This window comes from Theobroma umbraticum, unplaced genomic scaffold (assembly GCF_002168275.2).
Source record: "Theobroma umbraticum cultivar Fairchild unplaced genomic scaffold, ASM216827v3 scaffold_130.0, whole genome shotgun sequence".
Classification (NCBI taxonomy): domain Eukaryota; kingdom Viridiplantae; phylum Streptophyta; class Magnoliopsida; order Malvales; family Malvaceae; genus Theobroma; species Theobroma umbraticum.
Genome location: NW_018397264.1, coordinates 2,431,254 through 2,452,385, shown reverse-complemented (window position 1 = coordinate 2,452,385; position 21,132 = coordinate 2,431,254). Strand labels below are relative to the sequence as shown.

Below are 21,132 nucleotides of genomic sequence, written 5' to 3'. Positions count from 1 at the left end.
CTATATATATATATATATATATTGTCCTTTGATTAGATTTCCGAGTCTATGAGAGAATGAAGTAACTCTTCTCTGCTGCAGCATTTTTTTACTTACAAATTTGGACATCTTATACAGAGGTCTAGTTTTTAAGGTTCTTCCACATTCAATATCCCACAAACTTGAAATTTGTTACAATTATCACGAAAATTCTGACACGCAATAATCTTTACGACAAAGACCTAATAAAGGTAATAAATAAATAATTATTTTTACATAAAATTTCAATATTTTTTAAAACATTATAGCCAATCATTTCTACGTAGACATTAGTGACTTTTTTTTCCTTCTGTTGATTATTGTTAAATCAGATTTCACCTTTTGTGTGGTAAATGATTTGACCGAAGATTCTTAAGCTTTGATTGAGACATGAATGATTTTATCAGGCTTACTTCTTAACATGATTGATTCGAGCTTTTATAGAGATGATGCTTTGCTTGCCTATGAGCAGACAAGATCACAGCTACATGTTCCTCATGGTTCTAATAGCACATAATAGATCCTTTCATGGTAAAAGGTGAAGTAAATAAATAATTTCCTAAGCTGAGAAAAACTCAAAAAAAGGCCAAACGTCTTAATTGTTCATCTCCGAATAGAAATTACAGGCTACCCATAAATTATCATTATACTCAGACATTGCAAAAATTTCAGCTTCCAATATGCCTCACAAGATAGAATTTCTCTTGTAATTGTAGTCCAGATAATGCACCTATACCAGCAACATGCATACAACAATTATCACTAGATTTGCTTCACTTATCAAGCAAGGACTTCATTAAATACAATCTGTTGAAGCTCTGCCCGGCAACCCTGCAAAATTATTCAACAATGATAAATTTTTCAGAATGTCAAGCCATTGATTGTTTTAGACATTAAAATAACTAAACATTTTTAACTGCTTGCAGATACCCACAGAGAACCTGTAATATCTTCCCTCTTCTCTCTCTCTCTCTCTCTTCCTTTTTTAGCAAAACAAAAAACTAATAATAATGCTTCTTATTATTTTGCTCCAAAAGAAATTTGATTACATATAGGACATTTTGTTGTTGTTTTCCTTTCAGGTCTATGAAAATTTTACCAGTACAAGTTAAGTAGCAATCACCGGTAATACAACTACAAGTTTCTAACAGTCCAGATAGTTGCAGAAGACAAACGAAGGAAAAATTGTATCGGTTACAATGCCCAAATTGAATGCAATCAAATTACCAAAGCCTTACAAAGAGATAGATTAGGGGAAGTCAAGGCAAAGAGGCACATGCTTTTCAATTATTTTACACCAAGCATTGATGCAAGTCTAAAAGAAAGAAACTGTATGTGAAACACAAAAACAGGCTTCAAGGTACAACTAGGACTGCATAGATTTCAAAATGTCAATTTGCAGAAGATTTTAAGATGTTATGCTATCCTGAAAAATAAAAGATAAGATAAACAGACAACATACCCATTGATTTGGTTGCAGTAATTAGCAATTTGATTTGTTATGAGAAAGCTCTCCAACCGTGATGGCTCAGGAATTGGTTTGAAGATGGGGTTTGAGGGGTCCTCCTCAGGCAAAGGCTCCTCCCCAACAGCTTTCCGCGCCATGTTCTCTGACCTACAGATACAAGACAGAACAAACATGCATAACCATATAAATACAATAATTACGTTATAATTATGTGAATTAAGAAAACAAAAGCACAATATAAAGCCTTTTCATAAAACAAAAACCACTCCGCCCAAAGGAGAAGAGAGGGGAATTTCAATAAACTTAGGACACTTAATGCTTACGCAGTAAGCCCACAGGCTACATTGCAATGCTTCCACAATCAAATAATGCCATCAACTTAACATTTTTGAACCTAAGACACTTGAAAACTTTGTGCCTCAGAAATTTCAAGGACATCATACACTTAAAAACATTTTTAATTTTATTATAAACAAAATGGTTTTTCCTTTAACATCTCTTCCCAGCGAACTCACTAATGAGGTAGAATATGGAGTTTGTTTGAATAACATGGTTAGCTTAAGTATACTACCTTCTTTTCTGAAGCCATGACTGTTGCTGGGCTTGTTGACGTGACAGGCTCCTGTAGTAAAATTGAAACTGCAAAAAGGCAATTTACATTACAAACATAAATTAACAGCTAATGAAGGCAGTGTAATATCAGAGAACAGGGAACACAAACCTTCTGTTGTTCCATTGACAAATCATCCATACATTCAATCAAAAATTCCATATTCCTCTCCATATATGGAGTAGTTGACAATTGAAGATGGTCATAATCACACTAAAACAGAAAACTATAGTTAGAAGAAGGCAAATGTCACAGTCTTTTACCAAAGTACTACTGAAAAGTATTTCATCAACATTTTATATTTCACCTGTGTGACTGGTGTATCAGATTCCAGTTCAGTCATAAAGGCACTGATAAGGGCAGAATTTGCAACTTTGATCTGTCACAGAAAAGCAGCACAACCGTTAACATGAAAGCGGGAACCACGTTTGTTTCATTTGAGAAAGAACCAGAATTAAATAAAAATCAAAAGTCAATCCCAAACAATCACTACCACACTATCAAGAAACATGTGAAATACTTAATAAATGCTGAAGATAGAAGTGCAACAACACAGATTTCGGGAAACATAAGGCCAGCCCAATCTTCAAGAGCATCAATTCATTTGACAAATCAGTGACAATTCAAATAATGTAAGATAAAATATGATAAATCCTAAAGGATTCCAGCAAACTGGGTTTTTTTGGTTACTTTCTATATCATTACAGCACATTCCAACGTCACTGAAAGAACATGGTCACTCATCATTGTGACTTTGCTCATATGAGGATCGTTCACTTATTTGAACTTGAATCAGCACGGTCACAGCTAGCACTGGACTAGTGGTTATTTCACACAAGATGATAGTGAAGGATAATGCAACCTCAATAATAGATTACAATCGTTCATCAAATCAGTAAGAGTCAGAAGACTTAGAAGCTTACAGGAATTTCCTCAAAAATATCCACCCATGACAAGTTTTTCTCCCTCAACCTATAACAGCAAAAGAAACCATCAATATGAGATCATATAAAATTCATTCTTATGAAATTCTGACAGCAAGAAGAAACCATACTTTTCTCCAGTAAAACTATTAGCTCGGTAAAGTTCCATGAAAGAATCAGATAGCTTCAAAGCCTTGAGTGCCAAGACACCTTGATTGGACCTTGAAGGATCATAGATAATGCATACACACCTCCTAATATTCTCCTGCAATGATTAACAATTAAACATAGAAATAAATAAAATCATGAACTATACTTTGACAAGCGAATCTAAAGGGAAAAAAAAGGGGGGGGGTGGGCAGGTCCTAAAATGCTAAGGACTGAAGCATAAGATTCAATTATTGACTCGCTTTAAGGTTCATTCAGCATTGAAGTTATGTTTAATGGCAACCATGAAGTCTCATTCTGATTCTATACTTTTTCTTAAAAAACCAAAAAGCAAGTATTATAACATGTTACAATATCTAAACCATTTGGAAAGTAACACAAAAGTTGTAAGTTGAAAAAAAGGGCCATTGAGCTTTTCTATTTCTTTTTCTTTTTTCCTTTTTTATCCATAGTTTAAAGAGAAACATCATGTTCATCACCACAAACACATTTACACACAATTCAGGAGATTCACAAAAAACTGCCATCGAACAATGACAAGGACTTTCCTGCACTCTTATTCAAGTTAAAGCAGGACACATGTTCTTTTTACAGGCACTGGCCTGTCCGCATCACTAAAATCAGATTTTATTCTAGCTGCCACACTCATGCTGGGTCAACAGAAGCATGAAGGGGGAGACACATAAAATTGATGCAGAGATTTACAGAAATTTCCATATTGCAAGGAAATGTAACAAAGGTGAAGCGGCACTTTTAAACCCAGTACCTGATAATTCATGAAGGTCTCAATTAATTCAACTGTCTGATATGAACCCAAAATTGTTGATTGGTACCTGAAAATATGCGAGGCAAAGCTCACTTCACAACATAAAATCGTACAAGAATGCAAAATTTAACCATAAATTAAAGTTCAAATTATTTGAATAACTATAACTAATAAGATACTGTCCACACTACAATAGTGGAATCACAATTGGTTATCAACTGAACTGACTGTTAGCAATGAACAAAAGTAAAAATCCAACAAAACCAAAAAAAATAATAATAATAAAGCATGTCCTTGGCAATAAAAAAAACACAGACATACCATCCAACTGTGTTGTTATCAACATTAACCTCTCTTAGACATCTCATCATCTCAAGCTGATAATTAGCTCCATCAGCTTCAATTTCCTCGTCTTCCTCGCGGATCTGCCCCAACCATTGAAACACGATACACCCAAATTTACGAAAGAAAACAATATATATAAAAGAATAAAAATTAAAAATTAAAAGGAGATTTGCCAAGTTACCGGGAAAGGGAAACAGTTAGTAACTTCAAGGACACTGCCAACATCCAACCCAAGAAGCTGGCCTGTAACCAGTGCCGGTGAAAACTCCTTGCAGTGTTTGATTATTTTTAATATCACCTAATTTTTGCAAATTTTATAAAAATTATTGATAAGAAAATAGATATTGAAAGAAAAATAGGAAAAAGATTAGAAGAGGAACAGAGGAATACCAGTCCTTCGATTTGGACAACTCGGAGAGGAGAAGCAACCTCCTCCGTCGCTGCAACCTGAAGGAACGACCTAGCCATTGAGTTTGCCATCGTTGAATTTTGGCTGTGTCTTCGAAGAAAAGCTCTGTTAGCAAAACGACTGTGAGAAGAGAAGAGTAGCCCTAGGTTCTGCTCTGCTTTCAACGCTTTTGGTATGTTTTTTCCGCTTCTTTTTTGGGTCGGATTCGGATATATGGTTGTAGGCCTATTGGGGGTGATCCTCTTTGGGTAAAATTTGGGCTTTGAGTCCAACCTGTTTCCTAAAGTAAGTCGACTGTGCAAGGTTTACTTTAGATAAGGCTGTGTTTGGTTCAAAAAAATATATATAGTGAGAATAGGATAATTATTTTGTAAAAATAAAATAAATGATAAATAATTATTATATAATTTGATTTATGAAAACAGAATAAGAAAGTAATTGTTATTATGAATAATCATTTCTTTCAATCAAATAAAATATTAAAGAAAGATTAAAAATAGAGAGGGAAAGGCTCCCCATATCAAACATGCTCTACAAATGTTAGAACCCATAAGATTTTGTTAAAGACGTTTAGGATTCAATTGCAAAATGGTGGGAAATTTTAGACCAAAAGTGTAATTACCCAAGATGAAGCTTACCCTTTAAATAACACTTTGCTTAGTTGCTATTTTTTATAGTACTAATTGTTTAAAACACAATCTTAATGGTTTTCATAACACAAACCATATGTTTTGAAAAAATATATATATAGTACTTAAATATTAACATTTAACCTTTTTTTTTTTAACCCAGAGAGTGAAGTTAAAGTATTTTTTTGAAACATTCATGAAGCAAGCAGAAAAATGAGATTGAGTGGATCAAAGGTTTTATGGTTACTTGAGCGAGTATAGAATGAGTAATGGGGAAGAGGTGACGTGGGGCAGGCCAAGCAAAAGAAACAAAAGGAGTTTGTAATTATCTTGTTGGGGGAAGGATATGAGGGAAGCGTTCAATAAAAGCCTACTCTGTCATTGACACAAAAGGAGAAAGAACGAAAGAGGAGTACCCAAAGAAAAGGGCAAAACCAAATACCAAATTTTACAGTGCAGCGGTTGATGCAAAGTTAGAATGACATATGGGCATTGGGGTGGCTATCAGAGAGACAATGGCAGACGAGTCATATTGCCCATTTGCCCTATGTATGGCCAAGAGAAAAGGTAGGCTTTCATTCTATGCATGATACGTGTTGCAGCTTTATGCACCTTGCAAGTGTTTTGTCGAAGATGTGGGTCTATAACTAATTTACAAGACATGTCTATATATCCTAAAGGAGATGCCTTTAATGGTGGTGATAACAACGTTTAGAAGGGAAAAATAGGATGAATATGTGTATCTATCTGAACATGGCCTCTGTAGACTTTGCAGCCAGGACTGGTACACCCTGCGCACAAACTGGCGAAGCAAGCTTTTAATGCTCAGATATCCAACCTGCACCGATAAAGGAGGCACCTGCCTTTTTATAGTGTTGAGCAGTTGAGTTATATGTGATTGTCTTTCCCTGGTCACTCTTTCTTCGTGCTAACAAGACCTTTCTATGGCGATGGTGAGGCCTAAAAATCTTTAGATTTCAGATTCAAGATTAGTTACTCTCTATATTATCAAGTTTGGGAATGAAAAAGGAAACATGATTGCCCTCCATAAACGGCAGAGAGTGACAATAAGAGACGTAAGTAAGCAATTTGGTCTCCGGAAATGGTTATTCCCACACATTCACGGATCATACAAACTACTGAAGCACATGACACCTATCATCAACCCGTGGATGCCAATGCCATTAACAATAATCATTTACGAATTGTCGTTTTTCTTTTGTGTTTCTTCAAAGATTCTTTTGATTTTTTTACCTCTCTTTTTGTCTCTTTTTTCATTATTATTATTATATATGTAAATGTTATATGAATTCGTGATGTACAGTATACATATATTGGAAAGTTTATACCAGATAACTTTCCATAAATAAAAAAAAATAAAGAAGGAAATTAATGTTGAAAATCTACAAAAAAAAAAAAGGGTAATGTAACAAGAATTATAAAAATTTATTGCAATAAAGACAATCTGCATTGGCAGTAGAGCTCAAAAATAATGACCTAAGATCAGACGTCAGATGATAATGAAGTCAATGGAGCGGTCCTACCTCACTATCCTGTCTGTTACACGACTGTTTTCAATCACTAGGCAGCAGCTTTTATATATGGCCCTTTGCAGATCTTGCTAGGTGCTACCATGGACAACATGAAGCCTGGGATGGATTTGGCTAGCCAGAAGAAGGCTGACGAAGATGTGAAAGAAGAGGAAAAGAGCAGGAGCAAGAGGCTTGGAGGCATTAGAACAATGCCATTCATTCTTGGTAAGTTGAACTTTTTGAACTCCAGCATTTCCAATAGCAAAAATTTTTGACGATTAAACGAGTTGTTAGCCAGAAAATTTAACTTGGTTTCTTTCAATATTTTTGACAGCAAATGAAATATGTGATAGATTTGCTGCCAGCGGATTCCACAGCAACATGATAACATACTTAACTCGGGAATTAAACATGCCTCTGGTACAAGCCTCGAACACTCTCACCAATTTTGGTGGAACGGCCAGCTTCACTCCCCTAATTGGTGCTTTGATTGCTGACTCCTTTGCTGGTCGCTTTTGGACCATCATTGTTGGTTCCGTTATTTATGAATTGGTCTCTCTCTCTCTCTCTCACTTTTTTTAGTTTGCTATTTTTAAGAGGACTGTGCCATTAGTAATGAATCTTTTAATTGATCACCCATTGCGCTGTATCTTGTTGCAGGGCTTGGTTAGCATCACCATTTCGGCAGTGCTACCATCGCTCCGTCCCCCGCCGTGCCCAACTCAAGAGCACTGCCAGGCAGCCTCAGCGTTTCAACTCTGGATATTATACATGTCTCTTCTCCTCACATCTCTTGGCACCGGTGGCATTAGGCCTTGTGTTGTTACATTCGCTGCTGACCAGTTTGACATGGACAAATCAAGCACTGCCCGGTCAGGAAAGTGGAATTTCTTCAATTGGTACTATTTTATCATGGGAATAGCAACGTTGACTGCCTTGACTGTGGTGGTTTACGTCCAAGATAATGTGGGCTGGGGTTGGGGTCTTGGGATCCCAACCATAGCCATGGCTATATCTATCATAGCCTTCCTCATAGGTTCAGCCCTTTATAGGAAATTGAAACCAGGTGGAAGTCCGTTGATTAGATTGTTTCAAGTGATTGTTGCGGCTGTGAAGAAAAGAAAAGAAATTGCACCTGAAGACCCCAAGCTCTTGTATCAGAACAAAGAGCTTGATGCGGCTATTTCTGTTCATGGAAGACTTGTACATAGTGATCAGTACAAGTAAGCTACGGTTTTTCATTTAAGAAATATTAGTAACAGTAACAAGAAGCTAATAATATCAGACGTTTAATATATTTGAATGCTTAAAATTGCTTCTTTAATCTCTATCAACAGATGGTTTGACAGAGCTGCAATAGTAACTGAAAGGGAGGCTACAAATTCCAACCCACCAAATCTATGGAGGCTAGCCACAGTCCATAGAGTGGAAGAGCTAAAAACCATCATCCGAATGTTGCCAATTTGGGCTGCTGGAATTTTACACGTCACCTCATCCTCACACCAGCACAGCTTCACCATCCAACAAGCTCGAACTATGGACCGTCACTTATCCCACTCCTTCGAAATCCCACCAGCCAGTTTGTCCATCTTTGGCATCCTAACCATGCTCTCTGGACTAGTTCTATACGAACGCCTCTTCGTCCCATTTGCTAAACGGTTCACCGGAAACCCCTCAGGAGTAACATGCTTACAAAGAATGGGCATTGGTTTCACGGTCAACATTCTAGCCACAATTGTTGCATCATTTGTCGAGATGAAAAGGAAAGCAGTTGCAGCGGATCACACCTTGTTGGATGACCCAAAAGCCATAATTCCCATCAGTGTGTTTTGGTTAGTTCCTCAATTTTGCCTTCATGGGATAGCAGAAGTTTTCATGTCAGTCGGGCACCTGGAATTTCTTTACGACCAGTCACCAGAAAGCATGAGAAGCACAGCTGCAGCACTGTATTGGATAGCAATATCGGTGGGGAACTACATAGGAACGTTGCTGGTATCTCTTGTTCATAAGTACACCGGACAGAAGAACAATTGGTTGCCTGACAGGAATCTCAACAGGGGAAGCCTAGAGTACTACTATTGGCTTGTTAGTGGCATCCAAGTTGTGAATCTTGTTTACTACGTAATTTGTGCCTGGCTTTATACTTACAAGCCATTGGAAGAAGTTAAGGAAGAAGATGGTGAATTCCATGAAAATAAGATTTCACAAAATGGATCGGAGCTTGCAAGAAATGAAACGGCTTAGTTAGATTGCTTCTTCAAGGGAGCAGGTGGTGCCTGCCCAATCGGATGGCAATGCATAGCGGATGTAATATAGTTAAACACCATGGATGGATCAGTAATTAATGCTAATGAAGGCCTTTACAAACTATTTTCAAGTTTTCTGTTAGTTAGGATGCAATTAGTTCAAACTGTGATTGAAAGCCCAAGCAACCAACAGCAAACTATAATTCTATCTTTACCTAAGAGGATGAGTTTACTGATAAGTATTTCATTTTTAGGTTTTGGTAATGTTAACTCTTGTATTAAATACAAATGGGTTATTAACTTGCATTAAACCAAATTAAAGTGATAAGCTTTCTTAATTAATGAAAATTCAATCTCAAATCCCTAAAATTTTCTTTTATGGAAAAGTTTAAATCCCAACATTAAACATTTTGGCTAAGCTCAATTTCTTTATAAAATTTATGGTTCTACCATTGCGAACGCAAGCAAACCGTGTAAGAAAGGAATCTTAATTAGGTGTGGTAATATCTAACCGTTCCCAAATTACAAAACCAATGATTATCAGCCAACTCAGCAAATGCAACCTCCGTTTTCTAAACGTCGAAACAAAGCACAGATAGCTTACGTGGCTAATTTTGACTGGCCGTTTGCTTAATATCATTACAGTTTCCAAACATATTTCTCTAAGTGTCAGCGTGGACCCGCTTTTTAATGGGTCCCTTTTAGGAAAAAGAGAAAACAAAAGATAGTGACTCGGGCCGGACGCTCAGTGAGTCGAATAACTCAGAGAGAACTCGTCCTCCTTTAGCTCTCTCTTTCTAGGTTTTTGTTTATATACTTTGAGCTCTCTTGCAAGCTCCTCGAGGTTTTAACCCCTCTCTTTCCTCGCACTTTCTCGCACTTTCTCGCGTTTTCTCTTCTCTGGTCGAAGCGCACCTCAGCTAGATCTCTGATTAGGTATAAACCACAAAATCTCTGCCTTTAATTTACATTTCTCTTCGTTGTTCCAAACTAAAGTATTGTTATGTTTCATTTCAAAGAAGAAATGTCAAAGTATTTTGTTTTTATTAGTAAATTTGAAGGTTTTTTTTTTCGTTATATGTTATTTGATTTCGTTAATTTTTTTTTGTTTTTTCATTTTGCATTTACATGCTTTTGCTCTCTGTTTTCAGCAACTCAGTTTCTTTTTTTTTTTCTTTATATGTGCATGTGCATGTGCTGTTGCTTTGCTCGTTTTTGATTAATATGTTAGGTTTAGCACTCCAATGGGATTATATTTGAAGGAGGAGCACGAATAGTTTGGAATTACCTGGAATATTTGCGTCGTTTGATTTGATCTTTTTTTTGTTGTGCTAATAGTTAATTTCACTTTGCAATAATCAAAGTATTTTTTTTAGGTGTAGGTTTTGACGGTTTCTCCTCTAAGTAAACACTGAAGATTTTATTTAGGGCGAAGTCTTTAATTTAATTGAATGTGGAATAAGCATTGAACGGTTCATGATTTTGATATACCTTAGCTTTTGATGGAAATGTTGCTGCTATAAAAATTGTATGTTAGTACATTAACTGAAGAATGATGTTGTTGAAGCTTCTGAAAACAAATGTTGCGGGAATAATTTCAAAAATAAGATCTCTAAGGATGGGGACACTTGTCTGTTTTCTGAAATTGAGCCGCTGCTCATCTTGGTATGGAGAAAAAGCTGCCTTAAATCTGTTCTCTATGTTTGTACTTCGAATTTTTTTGGAAAGGAGAGAGTATTTAAATGCTCTTGGCATATATTATTAGAAAGTGACAACTAGGCATGTATAGTTCTCTATCAGTCCTTCGAGCCCATCTTGTGCCCTTCCCCTGCCCATATACCCCTTTCTTATTGACCACTCTCTCATTAAAGCGTGGTTCTGAGCACACTCTGCAAACTGATCCTTCTAACTAGTCTGAGTTCCTTGTTGAAGAAGTTCCTTTGCAAACAGCATGCATCATTGGTCCTCAAACTCCACATACTTCAGAGGAAATGTTTAGCTCCTAACAGGGAGTAATACGGCTTCTCAAGAAGACATTTTTACCTTTCTGTGATATCTTTCATCATACCTTTTGATGTTCTTTCTTAACATGGTAAAACAAAGATATTTTCTGGTAATTTCCTTGAATGTTTTAGTTACTGCAGTTTTTATAGCATCTGAATGGTCTTTCTTAATCTGCAGCTACTATCAGGTATCATCAATATGCATGCTTAATACACATGCCGTTGAGAACTTAGAATGTTGTCTAGTAATGGAAAGATAATTTGGTTCATAAAGAGCGTTCTTGCTTGCATTTAGCTTAAAAGAGGGTATAATAGGCTTACTTGTTAGAATGTTTTGTTCTCTTACTTTACTGTTTGATAGAGGTTCTTGTTTCTATGTAGTTAATGACTTCATAATTGCCCGTGTTTAATTTAGATTATTCTTTGAAAAGTATATTAACTGTTGATAATTGTCCAGAATCATGTGCCATTAACAATGGCATAATTGAAAAGTTATACATGCAAGAATGTTTAGGCAAAGCAATTTCTCTGCTTATTATTATTATTTTGTACTTTCCTCTTCAAGGTGTTGTTATACTTGGAAGTTTATGGAAGAATACAATCATCAAAGCTAGTGTTTGCCTATGTATTCAAAAAGATCTGGTCAAGGAGATGGGCCAGTTTCTAGGCCTGTGCGCACAAGTGATAGGCTTAGAAGAAGGCCAAAAGTGTATGGCCGCCCATATTTGTATTACACTCCAACCATCATTCGAACTAGGAAAAGCAAGACAAAGACAAGGACAGCAGCATCTCGCATTGCCAAAATGTTGCGCTCAGGGGATCGGCCAGTGCGGACTGCAAACAACAATGTAAGTTATGCATTCTTATCCAAATGTATATACCATGCTGATAGTCTTTAAGCAGTTTAGAGAAAAATTGTAGCTTGTCCAGTTTGGATGTGAAGTTTGTCTAGGCTGTAGATATCATAAAATTATAAAGGGATTGGGTAATTTAAATGTTCTTCTCCTACGTGATTATAGTAGTTTTATACTTATATTGCAGACATTAAGCCTCTGTTTTGTTGTTGCATTTGCTACTTTAATTTTGCCATTTGCTTCTTGAAAAGCTACTATAAAGTAGAAGAAAAAGTTAAAATGCAGAATCATAATTGGTTAAAAATTGGACATATATAAATATAACACCAATATAACATAATTAGTTTATATCAAGTAGAATCATGCATTTTGTTATCTAACGAAATTAAATATTTTATTATAATTCTTTGAAGATTTTGTTTGACTCTATATCCAAGCAGTCCCTTTTGCTTTTTGCTTTCTGGAAGCAAAAAGCAACAGCCAAAAGGACTTTAAGTGAGTTTCTGCTGCCATTATAAAAGAAAAGAAACTTATTAGCGGATACTATTATTTAGCACTTGAAAATGGTTCATTTGTTTCCTAACAGATATGCAAGAGACCGTCACCAATCACCTATGTGAAATGCTTAAGAATTACAACATAGATTACTTTAAAGACTATTTAAAATGGAAAGGATTTATTTCAACTTCGCGCCATATGTTTAACCTATTTCTTTCTCTTGTTATGTCTATAACCTTTTGACTGCTTTTGCTGTGTCTACGTCTCTTGAACCTAGGATGGTCCATGCAGTGTTGAGATGAACTTGGATGGCATTGCAAACTGTTTACTCATGCTAAAACCATTCCTAACCTGGCTTAGATTTTGTTTATGATTTTAGTATAACTGTAAGCATTAATTATTTGTTGACACTTGATATCATAACTTTTATGGTGACATTAATTTTGTGTTGCAGCTGTATCATATTGCATTTTCAGATACCAGTTCCTTGTTCTGCTGCTTTCTAGATTAAAATATAGATTCCTATTTCTCCCTTATGTCAGGCATTCTTATAGGAGGCCATGTGCCATGTAGGTTTTCTTTAATAAGTTGCATCTTTGCATGCTTTTCATATCACCGCCCCTTCTCTTGAAGCCAATTACATCAAAATGATTGATTTTGTAAATGATGTCATGTATTCTGAATTTGATTAATTTTAGTCATCCTTTTGTTGCAGTCAGGCACACCCAATCTTCGACGTTCATCAAGAAAGAGGAGAGTTTCTGTGAATCTTACTGGTTATACTGACAGTTCCGGTTCAGAGGATGAAGACATGATGGTAACAGAATTTTGGAAATCAATTTCTTTTCTCGGATTTGATGGGATATCAATATTAACACATCCCAGAAAATGTATTCTATTTCAACATCTTACTATTTTTTTTTTCAGAGACCTTCATATCGACCTTTGAGGAACCAGGTTGATAACAGTGTAAGTCAAGATGAGTTTCCTTCTCCCAAGCGTAAAAAGACTACAGAGCCTAAAGAAACTCCTCGGCGTGAAGGACTGCGCCCTCGTCGTCCAAAAGCAGTTGCAATTAAACGAATGAATTTGGATTTTGGTGATGAGCAAGACACTTCAGAGGAGAAAGTTGGCGAGGATGAAACTGAAAATGGGAATGATTTAGATGACGATGCTGCAGATGATGGCCAAAATGAGGAAGAGGGTGATGCTGAAGATGAAGGTGATGGAGAGGCTGAGGGTGAAGATGAAGGAGAAGATGATGGTGATGACGAGGATGGTGAAGAAGAGCAGGAAGGAAGGAGGCGATATGATCTTCGAAATCGTGCTGATGTACGCAGGCTTTCTATGGATGAGAGCAAGCAAAGAGCCAGATCTCCTCGGAGGGTTTTGCATCAAGGAATGGGGACTAAGGTCAGCAGGGATGTTAGGAAGGGTGGATCACGAGTTCATAAGCGTCATCGCCTAGCAAGAGCTGAGGATTCTGATGATTCTCTTCTTGTGGATGAGCTGGATCAGGGCCCTGCTATTCCCTGGGGTCGAGGTGGGAGCAGATCTGGACCACCTTGGCTATTTGGGGGACTAGACATGCATGGGACAACAACATGGGGATTAAATGTTGCTGCATCTGGTTGGGGTCATCAAAGTGATGCTTTTGCCACATTGACTTCTGGGATTCAGACTGCTGGACCAAGTTCTAAAGGAGGGGCAGATATTCAACCCTTACAGGTTGATGAGAGTGTAAGCTTTGATGAAATAGGCGGGCTTTCTGAATATATTGATGCTTTAAAGGAAATGGTTTTCTTTCCCTTGTTGTATCCAGATTTCTTTGCAAGTTATCACATCACCCCACCTAGGGGTGTCTTGTTGTGTGGTCCTCCTGGCACAGGTAAGACATTGATTGCCAGAGCATTAGCATGTGCTGCTTCAAAGGCAGGCCAGAAAGTCAGTTTTTACATGCGAAAGGGTGCTGATGTGCTTAGCAAGTGGGTTGGTGAGGCTGAAAGACAATTGAAACTTCTTTTTGAGGAGGCACAAAGGAATCAGCCTTCCATCATTTTCTTTGATGAGATAGATGGTCTTGCTCCTGTGAGGTCTAGCAAACAAGAGCAGATTCACAATTCAATTGTCTCCACTTTGCTTGCCCTCATGGATGGTCTTGATTCTCGTGGACAAGTTGTTTTGATTGGAGCAACCAACAGGATTGATGCTATTGATGGAGCCTTAAGGCGCCCTGGGCGATTTGATCGTGAATTCAATTTTCCTTTGCCTGGCTGTGAAGCACGTGCTGAAATATTAGATATTCACACTCGGAAGTGGAGGCAACCTCCTCCTAAGGAACTTAAAATGGAACTTGCAGCTAGTTGTGTGGGATATTGTGGTGCAGATTTGAAGGCCCTATGCACTGAAGCTGCCATTCGTGCGTTTCGTGAAAAATATCCTCAAGTGTACACTAGTGATGATAAATTTTTGATAGATGTTGACTCGGTGAAGGTTGAAAAGTATCACTTTATAGAGGCCATGTCAACAATTACTCCTGCTGCTCACAGAGGTTCCATTGTTCACTCTAGGCCATTGTCTTTGGTAGTTGCACCATGCCTGCAAAGACATCTCCAGAAAGCCATGAACTATATATCTGACATATTTCCTCCCCTAACAGTGTCATCTGAGTTGACCAAGCTTTCTATGCTCTCATATGGATCTGCAATTCCTCTTGTTTATAGGCCTCGGCTTCTGTTGTGTGGTGGTGATGGTTCTGGCTTGGTAAATACTTTACATCTTCTTGATTTTTAATAACTGCAAATGTTGGAACCAAAAACTGAATATACTTACTGATCTAGTTCTACAGGATCATCTTGGACCTGCAATTTTACATGAGCTAGAGAAATTTCCTGTACATTCTCTTGGTCTTCCATCTCTTCTTTCGGATCCTAGCGCAAAGACACCAGAGGAAGCACTGGTTCATATATTTGGCGAAGCAAGAAGAACAACGCCATCTATACTCTACATACCCCAGTTTAATCTATGGTGGGACAACGTGAGTGCTTCCTTTCATTGAGTAATTTTTCATATCTGATTCCGATTAAGTATTAGTTCAATTGAGTGCACTCAATTAAAAGTTGGTGATTTTTTGGGTGCTTCAAGTCCAGTTTATTAGTCCATTTTTGTCCTTTCTTTATTTTCTGAGTTTGATGAATATGGTATTGCAGGCACATGAACAGCTAAGGGCCGTACTGCTTACTCTTTTAGAAGAGTTGCCTTCGGACTTACCTATATTGTTACTTGGAACATCCTCAATTTTACTAGCTGAATTTGACGGGAATCCATATTCAGTATTTCCTCAACGTAGTGTGTATGTCTAACTAACCCTTAAAGTAACCTTTTATGCATTTCTACCATTTCTTTTTTGTGATTATTCTGGTATCAATTTTGACCGTTGGCAGTTATTATTCATAATCTGGGCTGGTTATTGTTGTCACCATGACATTTGGTTTTGAATAAATAAACCCTTCTTGGCCTTTCTTGCAAGTAATAGATCTTGTTGGAACATCACAGATTCACTCTTTTTTGTTTTATGAATTCAATGTATGAATAGAATGATATCGATGAACATCTCAGATTCAGTCCGACCGCATTCTGTATTGCCTTTTTCTATTTTGTGGTGTTGCTTCTGTTTGTTGATATTGATGAGCAGGAATTTTTTTTATCCAAATCGTCCTAGGTATTTATTTACTTATCTTTTCATTGATTAAAACTTAGTTTGACAGTCATGTATTTAATTTTTATTGTCAGCTATCAAGTGGACAAACCATCAACTGAAGACAGATCTTTGTTTTTTGACCGTTTAATTGAAGCTGCTTTGTCAGTCTTGTTGGAGGCTGTGACCAAAAAGTCCCAGGAATCGGAATCTCTTCCTGAACTTCCCAAGGTGCCAAAAGTGGCAAGTGGACCAAAGGTCTCAGAATTGAAGGCCAAAGTAGAAGCTGAGCAGCATGCTCTTCGCCGGTTACGGATGTGCCTTAGAGATGTTTGCAACCGGTAAGTTACCACGGTCCTATCAGAAACTATTGCATTTTATAGTATACCCTTTAACTTAGGCATCCTTCTTTTTGGTTGTTCCCTCTGCCTCCTTCATCCTGCCTTTCTATCTTTCTCTTGGCATTATGATCTCTGTTAAGCATATTTCAATCAATTCAGGTGAAATTTAGGACAAATAGAAAAGGGAACTGGAACTCAGGTTTCAGTGCTGAGTTGAAATTTTGCAAATGAAAAAACTATAACTAAGATTGGAAGAAGATCTAAAGTTTTTCAAAGTATTGCCCAAGGCATATTAGGTGTGTTCTTGTAGAACTGCTTAGTTAGGTGACCTTGAGAGAAATTTATTAGCTAAGAAAATAAAAAAAACTAGTGAAAAAAATTTAAAACCATGACTAAAGAAGAAAAGAGAGAAAAAGAAGGAGAAAATCTACCTTTAGACATGAAGCTGGTTCTTGTATATCTCTCCCAATTGCAGTGTGGTTTTTGGCTCATTAAATAATTATCGTTGGATGTTTCCAAATGGTCCATGAATTTGTTTTGGGTTGTAAGATCTCCTTTGCATGTAATTCTATTTATCAACTTACATTTGTTACCCGTATTTACTCCTGCTTTTTCTCCAAAGTTAATATAGCTGGGAAAACCTCAAATTTCGAGGAAGATGGCTTCTAGAATGGGCTTGTAGGTTTTAATTTATTGTTGATTGTTGTTATCTTTATATGAGCTTACAAAATAAGATATTTAGGCTTTGATTTATGGCTGAAAAGGGTTTTATTAACAGTTACTAAGCTTTTTAGACTATGGTTGATCATGTTGCAGGATATTTTACGATAAAAGATTTAGTGTCTTTCATTACCCAGTCACTGATGAGGACGCACCAAACTACCGCTCAATAATCCAGAACCCTATGGATGTGGCTACTCTATTGCAGCAGGTTGACTCTGGGCAATATCTTACCTGCGCAGCTTTTCAGCAAGATGTTGATCTGATTGTAACAAATGCAAAGGTGTGGGTTTGTTATGATTTCTCTATGTGATCTATTCTGATTTCCATTTTTATTAATTTAACTTGGTTGAACACGTAACTTGCCACTAATGGATGATGGTTTACTGTGGATTATTTGGGGGATTAGCATTTTCACATGTATGAATGCATGTAGGACAGAGTAGGGGAAATCTCTTTGCTTAGGATCTATGGTAGGGTAGATACCTAGGGCTGAAAATTTTGGGATTTTAGGTTTATTGTTATATTCAGGGGCTCAAATTCATTGGAACTTAAGGGCAATAGAGTGGCTGGCAGCAGAAAGAGATTCCAAAGAATTTTGGGGTAGCAGCAAAATTGTGGTTTTGAAACTTGATTACAATGACCTATTCAAATGGGAGAAGGATAGAAAAATTGTGGGTTTAGGGCCTCTGAAGTAGTTAGCAGAATGGGTTGGATCTAGGATTGAATAGAAAAGAAAAGTGAAAAAGCTGAGGTATTGCCTCAGTGGTGCCAACACCTCACCATGAAAATAGAGGTCCTAAGTTTAAATCCCCACCCCTAACAGTAAAAAAAGTAAAAAAATAAGAACAGGAAAAGGAAGGGAGAAGAGAATAAATAAGGAAGCTTTGCAGCAACACTATGGACAGTAGTTCCACTGGTCTATGCATGTAGAGAATCAAGAAGGAAGAAGGGTGCATGAGATATTCCTCGTTATCCATGCCTCAAGAACCAAAATATTCAAAAGATTCATAATAGGCCTTTCAAAAAAAAAAAAAAACGATTCCTAATAGGATAGTAACTACTAAACATGTAAACAACCAAGTTAGGCACCAAGAAAATAGACCTGAACCCCTGCAAAATGCTATAATAATCTAAACTCGACAAAGTAACATAACTAAGCAAAGGGTAGAGGAATTGCAACAGTTAAAGTTCTGACCATTTGCAAAAAATACCCAGAATCCAAAAATATGAAAATCCTAATCGCTAAAATTGAAATTACATAACAGGTAAAGGAATTAGGTTCTTCACCCGATGCATTTTATAGACAGGTACAAATGAATGCATCCAAACTGCACATGCATTTAAAAATACCAACAGTCGCATGCTATGTACATGAGAGTAGAATCTGAATAATTTGCTAGTTTATTTTGCAGTAATAGTAACATCTTCACTGTCAGTCTATTGTTGTAATCTTCTTTGACATTAAGTTAAATGCAGATATTATTTCTTATGTCAGGTAAAGGATCACTTGGAAGTTAAATGCAGATTATTTTTTATGTTAGTTAAAGGATCACTTGGAAGTTTGGTTTTATTACATACTATAAACAGTAGACAAATCTTCTCTTGTTGTTGAGACTGGAATTTTATAACAAATATTCCAATCTTCTCCTGATATCCTGTGTATAACATGAACTAATGTGTACTTCATTGATATATTTTTCCACTAGGTGGGGGTGTTGCAAATTAGTGGAAGGTGACTTACTGACAAAATTCAGCACAGGGCATATCTTTGTATTGCATGCTTTGGATTTTTTAGCACTGTGGATGCTCGTCTTTTTTTCCATTGTACGCTTGTCATGTATTATATGTTTCAGTTCTTTGTGCCAAGGTCTGGAAACATATTGAAAGACTTAGTAATAAATATTATCTGCATTATCTTCCTTTTTGTCTTGCTCTGGTCCAATAAGGTTTCCTGTGCCTGATTTGCTTTGCTTTCTTGAATTTCAGGCTTATAACGGAGATGATTATAATGGTGCTAGGATTGTTAGTAGAGCTTATGAACTACGGGATGCAGTATGCTTACTCGTTCTTTTGCTCCTAATATCCTTCTCATTACTCGGGGGCTTACCGTTTTTTCTTTTCATGATCTTAATTTCTTTTCTATCAGGTACATGGGATGCTGTCACAGATGGACCCTGCACTGGTTGCTTATTGTGACAAAATAGCTGCCCAGGGGGGTCCAGCACATATGCCAGATGATATAGGGGTGTCTACTCTCCCCTCAGTACCTGTTGTGCAGCTAGGAACTGTCACTCGAGCAAGTGCCCGACTTCGGAATGTCCAGCCAGAGGTCAATCTTCAAAGTTATGAGGCTTTGAAAAGGCCAAAGAAGAATGTTGATTCTGTCCTTGCAGGTATTTGGATGTCTCTTATGTGTGTATACATAGATTTAGCTGACTCTCACTTGGTGTATGATTAGGTGGGTTTAGGCTAAGGTCACATATTTTGTTACTAAGATTTGGATTTAGTTATCTCAATTGGCATCCAATACCAGGATAGGCACATGGTTACATTTATATTACAAAGGGGCTTTTCCCTTTCAAAAGTTCCAAGCATTCAACCTTATCTCTCATTCATTTAAATCATATCTTGGAATCACTTAAGAACCAGAAGTTAACGGTTGGCAGGCTCTTAAAGCAGCCGTGTCAGTGTTGTTTTATTAATATCTAGTATCCATATATAATACCATTTCTAGGGTAAAAGAATCTGGTACTTAGATTTTGGTTGATGATTTCTTTCTAGTGCCAATATTTGCCCCATAACTTGGAGTACCGTAAAAGTAGAAGGTTTTCACTTTTCTGATCTTGGTCATTCATTGTAAGCAATAATTTTCCATCATATTTATTTTAGAAATCTCATTGCAAATCATGGTTTTGATCATGTTCCATATCCTAATCCTAAGAAGTATAGAATATATGATTTATCACCCACCGAAAGGTGGGAGCCAGTGAGTTAAGAAACAGGGTAGAGTATATCGTGAAAATCATTGTGTTTACTTACAAAGGTATATGCAGTAGCCAGTCATGCTTGGAGATGACCTTCTTCAAAGTAGCAGAGCTGCAGATGGTTTAAAAATGTTCTTCATGCCTTTGAATTTAAAACAGGAGTTTGTATCAGACTTGATATTGATTACTAGCATGAGATGGGAATCGATTATGGAATGAATCCCTCTGTCAATCTCCAGCCCACCATACCGCCTTTTGATATTTTATGCGGGTTCAAAAGCACAGTATCCTCACCAGAACAAAAAAAAAAAGAAGCAAATTATCATTGTTTTGTAGTTCTTTGATCACCCTATAGTTTCTGCACTCTCTATAAATCTTGCTGATGATTTTTCTTTCATAATTTACTTAGAAGTGTTACAATGGTCATGACTTATCGAGTTATCTGCTCATTTGTGCTGCAGCAGAGGAAAAATCAAGGATCGTAGAGTCAGTACAAACCAAGTCATCTCAAGCCCTGGAGGCAAACGAGATAAACTGTGAGAAGCCTGAATCAACTTGTGGTGATGGCAACCAGCAAGAAAGTTGTACAGAAGCTTCTGATCTGATAAATGGGACCGGATCCGAGGACATTAGAATGGTGGATGAAGAGATTTCAAAGCAAGTGGAATCTGCCAAGCAACTGTTTGTGGAGCGAACGGAAAGCTACAGTATTCCTCAGCTGGAAAGGCTGTACACTCGTATTATGAAAGGCATTTTTGAAACCAGGGACAAAGGAGTTGAAGATGATCCCAAGCCTTCAATTTTGAAGTTCTTATTGAAATTTGCGGAGGATGAGGCCAATTTCTGATCTCAAATGCCTCTCTTCGCAGAAAGAGAAAAACAAAACAAGAACAAAAAAACGGAAAAAAAAAAAAAAAA

At 37.0% G+C, this 21,132-nt stretch overlaps 3 protein-coding genes across 5 annotated transcripts; 2 read left to right on the top strand and 1 right to left on the bottom strand.

The window, feature by feature from the left end:
• Positions 1–542: 542 nt before the first annotated feature.
• TIF3H1 (translation initiation factor 3 subunit H1) lies at positions 543–4,884 on the bottom strand. Its single transcript, XM_021435267.1, has 11 exons — positions 4,689–4,884; positions 4,480–4,596; positions 4,275–4,378; positions 3,954–4,020; positions 3,151–3,284; positions 3,020–3,068; positions 2,404–2,475; positions 2,208–2,309; positions 2,058–2,125; positions 1,481–1,633; positions 543–849 (listed from the first exon to the last, which is right to left on the bottom strand). Exons 1-11 carry the CDS (start codon positions 4,776–4,778, stop codon positions 792–794), a joined length of 1,014 nt encoding a protein of 337 aa, XP_021290942.1. The 5' UTR covers positions 4,779–4,884; the 3' UTR covers positions 543–791.
• A 2,075-nt stretch (positions 4,885–6,959) lies between these two features.
• LOC110421932 (protein NRT1/ PTR FAMILY 3.1-like) lies at positions 6,960–9,232 on the top strand. The gene is made up of 4 exons (XM_021435663.1): positions 6,960–7,093; positions 7,203–7,420; positions 7,529–8,091; positions 8,206–9,232. The coding sequence occupies exons 1-4, from the start codon at positions 6,970–6,972 to the stop codon at positions 9,110–9,112; spliced, it is 1,812 nt and encodes a 603-aa protein (XP_021291338.1). The 5' UTR covers positions 6,960–6,969; the 3' UTR covers positions 9,113–9,232.
• Positions 9,233–9,885: 653 nt separating this feature from the next.
• Positions 9,886–21,132, top strand: LOC110421527 (cell division cycle protein 48-related / CDC48-like protein). 3 transcript variants are annotated; one of them, XM_021435126.2, is made up of 11 exons: positions 9,886–10,050; positions 11,683–11,965; positions 13,185–13,286; positions 13,397–15,232; positions 15,318–15,506; positions 15,679–15,821; positions 16,262–16,507; positions 17,324–17,510; positions 18,937–18,962; positions 19,217–19,282; positions 19,377–19,524. In XM_021435126.2, the coding sequence occupies exons 2-11, from the start codon at positions 11,741–11,743 to the stop codon at positions 19,432–19,434; spliced, it is 3,078 nt and encodes a 1,025-aa protein (XP_021290801.1). In that variant the 5' UTR covers positions 9,886–10,050; positions 11,683–11,740; the 3' UTR covers positions 19,435–19,524. The 3 variants fall into 3 exon arrangements, with proteins under 3 accessions (XP_021290801.1, XP_089640483.1, XP_021290800.1); XM_089784357.1 differs by lacking the exon at positions 18,937–18,962 and adding an exon at positions 20,679–21,132 and having other exon boundaries at positions 9,889–10,050; positions 19,377–19,623; XM_021435125.2 differs by lacking the exon at positions 18,937–18,962 and adding an exon at positions 20,676–21,132 and having other exon boundaries at positions 9,890–10,050; positions 19,377–19,623.

Coding starts and splice junctions, on each gene's coding strand:
- TIF3H1 (XM_021435267.1), bottom strand. CDS start 4,778: ATGGCAAACTCAATGGCTAGGTCGTTCCTTCAGGTTGCAGCGACGGAG. Junction 3,069..3,150: donor AATAGTTTTACTGGAGAAAA/GTATGGTTTCTT, acceptor TTGCTGTTATAG/GTTGAGGGAGAAAAACTTGT. Junction 1,634..2,057: donor TCATGGCTTCAGAAAAGAAG/GTAGTATACTTA, acceptor TTGTATCTGTAG/GTCAGAGAACATGGCGCGGA.
- LOC110421932 (XM_021435663.1), top strand. CDS start 6,970: ATGGACAACATGAAGCCTGGGATGGATTTGGCTAGCCAGAAGAAGGCT. Junction 7,094..7,202: donor AACAATGCCATTCATTCTTG/GTAAGTTGAACT, acceptor TATTTTTGACAG/CAAATGAAATATGTGATAGA. Junction 8,092..8,205: donor GTACATAGTGATCAGTACAA/GTAAGCTACGGT, acceptor CTCTATCAACAG/ATGGTTTGACAGAGCTGCAA.
- LOC110421527 (XM_021435125.2), top strand. CDS start 11,741: ATGTATTCAAAAAGATCTGGTCAAGGAGATGGGCCAGTTTCTAGGCCT. Junction 11,966..13,184: donor TGCGGACTGCAAACAACAAT/GTAAGTTATGCA, acceptor CTTTTGTTGCAG/TCAGGCACACCCAATCTTCG. Junction 15,822..16,261: donor GTATTTCCTCAACGTAGTGT/GTATGTCTAACT, acceptor TTTTATTGTCAG/CTATCAAGTGGACAAACCAT.